Source organism: Trachymyrmex cornetzi, unplaced genomic scaffold (genome assembly GCF_001594075.2).
Source record: "Trachymyrmex cornetzi isolate Tcor2-1 unplaced genomic scaffold, Tcor1.1 C3862500, whole genome shotgun sequence".
Taxonomy (NCBI): Eukaryota; Metazoa; Arthropoda; class Insecta; order Hymenoptera; family Formicidae; genus Trachymyrmex; species Trachymyrmex cornetzi.
In genome coordinates, this window is record NW_017294889.1 from 1 (window position 1) to 1,035 (window position 1,035).

Here is a 1,035-nt window from a genome sequence, read left to right on the forward strand (position 1 = left end):
TAATATTTTTTTTAATAATATAGATAAGTCGGCTTTTATTAAAATTTTCTAATAACATATTTAATCTAGCGTCATTTAAATGTAACTTATTATAATAGATAATTTAATTCTTATTTAGTTTAACTATTCTTCTTTATGCATACGAATGTGGAAATATTACGTAAGTTTACATAAACTTTATCAGTGTTTTTCATTATATATTTGTATACATAATACACTAGCAATTTGTCCATTAGGCACATTAGACATGCACTTAGATATTAGTTTTCAAATAGTTAGTAATCTTAAAGTCACAATTCGCCTCTTTGCATCATAATAAATAATTCCGATATATAAAATGAAAACTATGTATTATGTAATACGTTACATTTTCAGATTAACCAGTTAAAGAAAGCTTTACAAGAATTAATTCCCACAAAATACATTGCGTTACATGGCATGAAAGGATTTGGAAAATCATCTCTAGTTGCCAGTACTCTCAAGGACGTAAAATTAGTGAAACATTTATTTTCTGTATGATATTTTTCATATTATATTAAGTTATATTAAACATATAGTATATGATATTAATGTGTTATAGTTTGCATAAAAATATTTTTTTTATTTTAGAATCAGGTCTACTGGATTAAATTTGCAGATGATGTTTCACTTGATGAAGAAATATTAATTCAATTAAACACACTTTATTATGATGTGAGAAATTTAGAAATTCAACCAGAATTGTTTACTTCACTTGAGAGAAATTCTCTGATCCAATATTTGAAATGTTATTTTAATAAAAAAGAAAATTGCAATGCTTTATTGATTCTCGATGATGTTCATAATGAACAAATTATTAACACTTTTGACTTCCAATGTAAAACTCTAGTTCTTACTGATAACATCGATGTTGTATTGGAGAAAAGACCTAAGATAATAGAGGTAACGTTTTTTATTGTATTTCTGATTATTATAGATTATTATAGATGTATAATATATTTTAGGGGGAATTTAGGAGGATTTTAGTAGCGTTTCAGACTGACTGTGTTGAAAGTT

The 1,035-nt window shown here is 24.8% G+C and overlaps 1 protein-coding gene across 1 annotated transcript; it reads left to right on the plus strand.

Moving 5' to 3' along the window:
• Positions 1-375: 375 nt before the first annotated feature.
• On the plus strand, positions 376-921 carry LOC108760319 (apoptotic protease-activating factor 1-like; the record flags this gene model as incomplete). The annotated part of the gene is made up of 2 exons (XM_018506231.1): positions 376-513; positions 610-921. Coding segments are annotated over 2 exons (450 nt in total), but the record flags the coding sequence as incomplete, so codon positions are not given.
• Between the last annotated feature and the right edge of the window lie 114 nt (positions 922-1,035).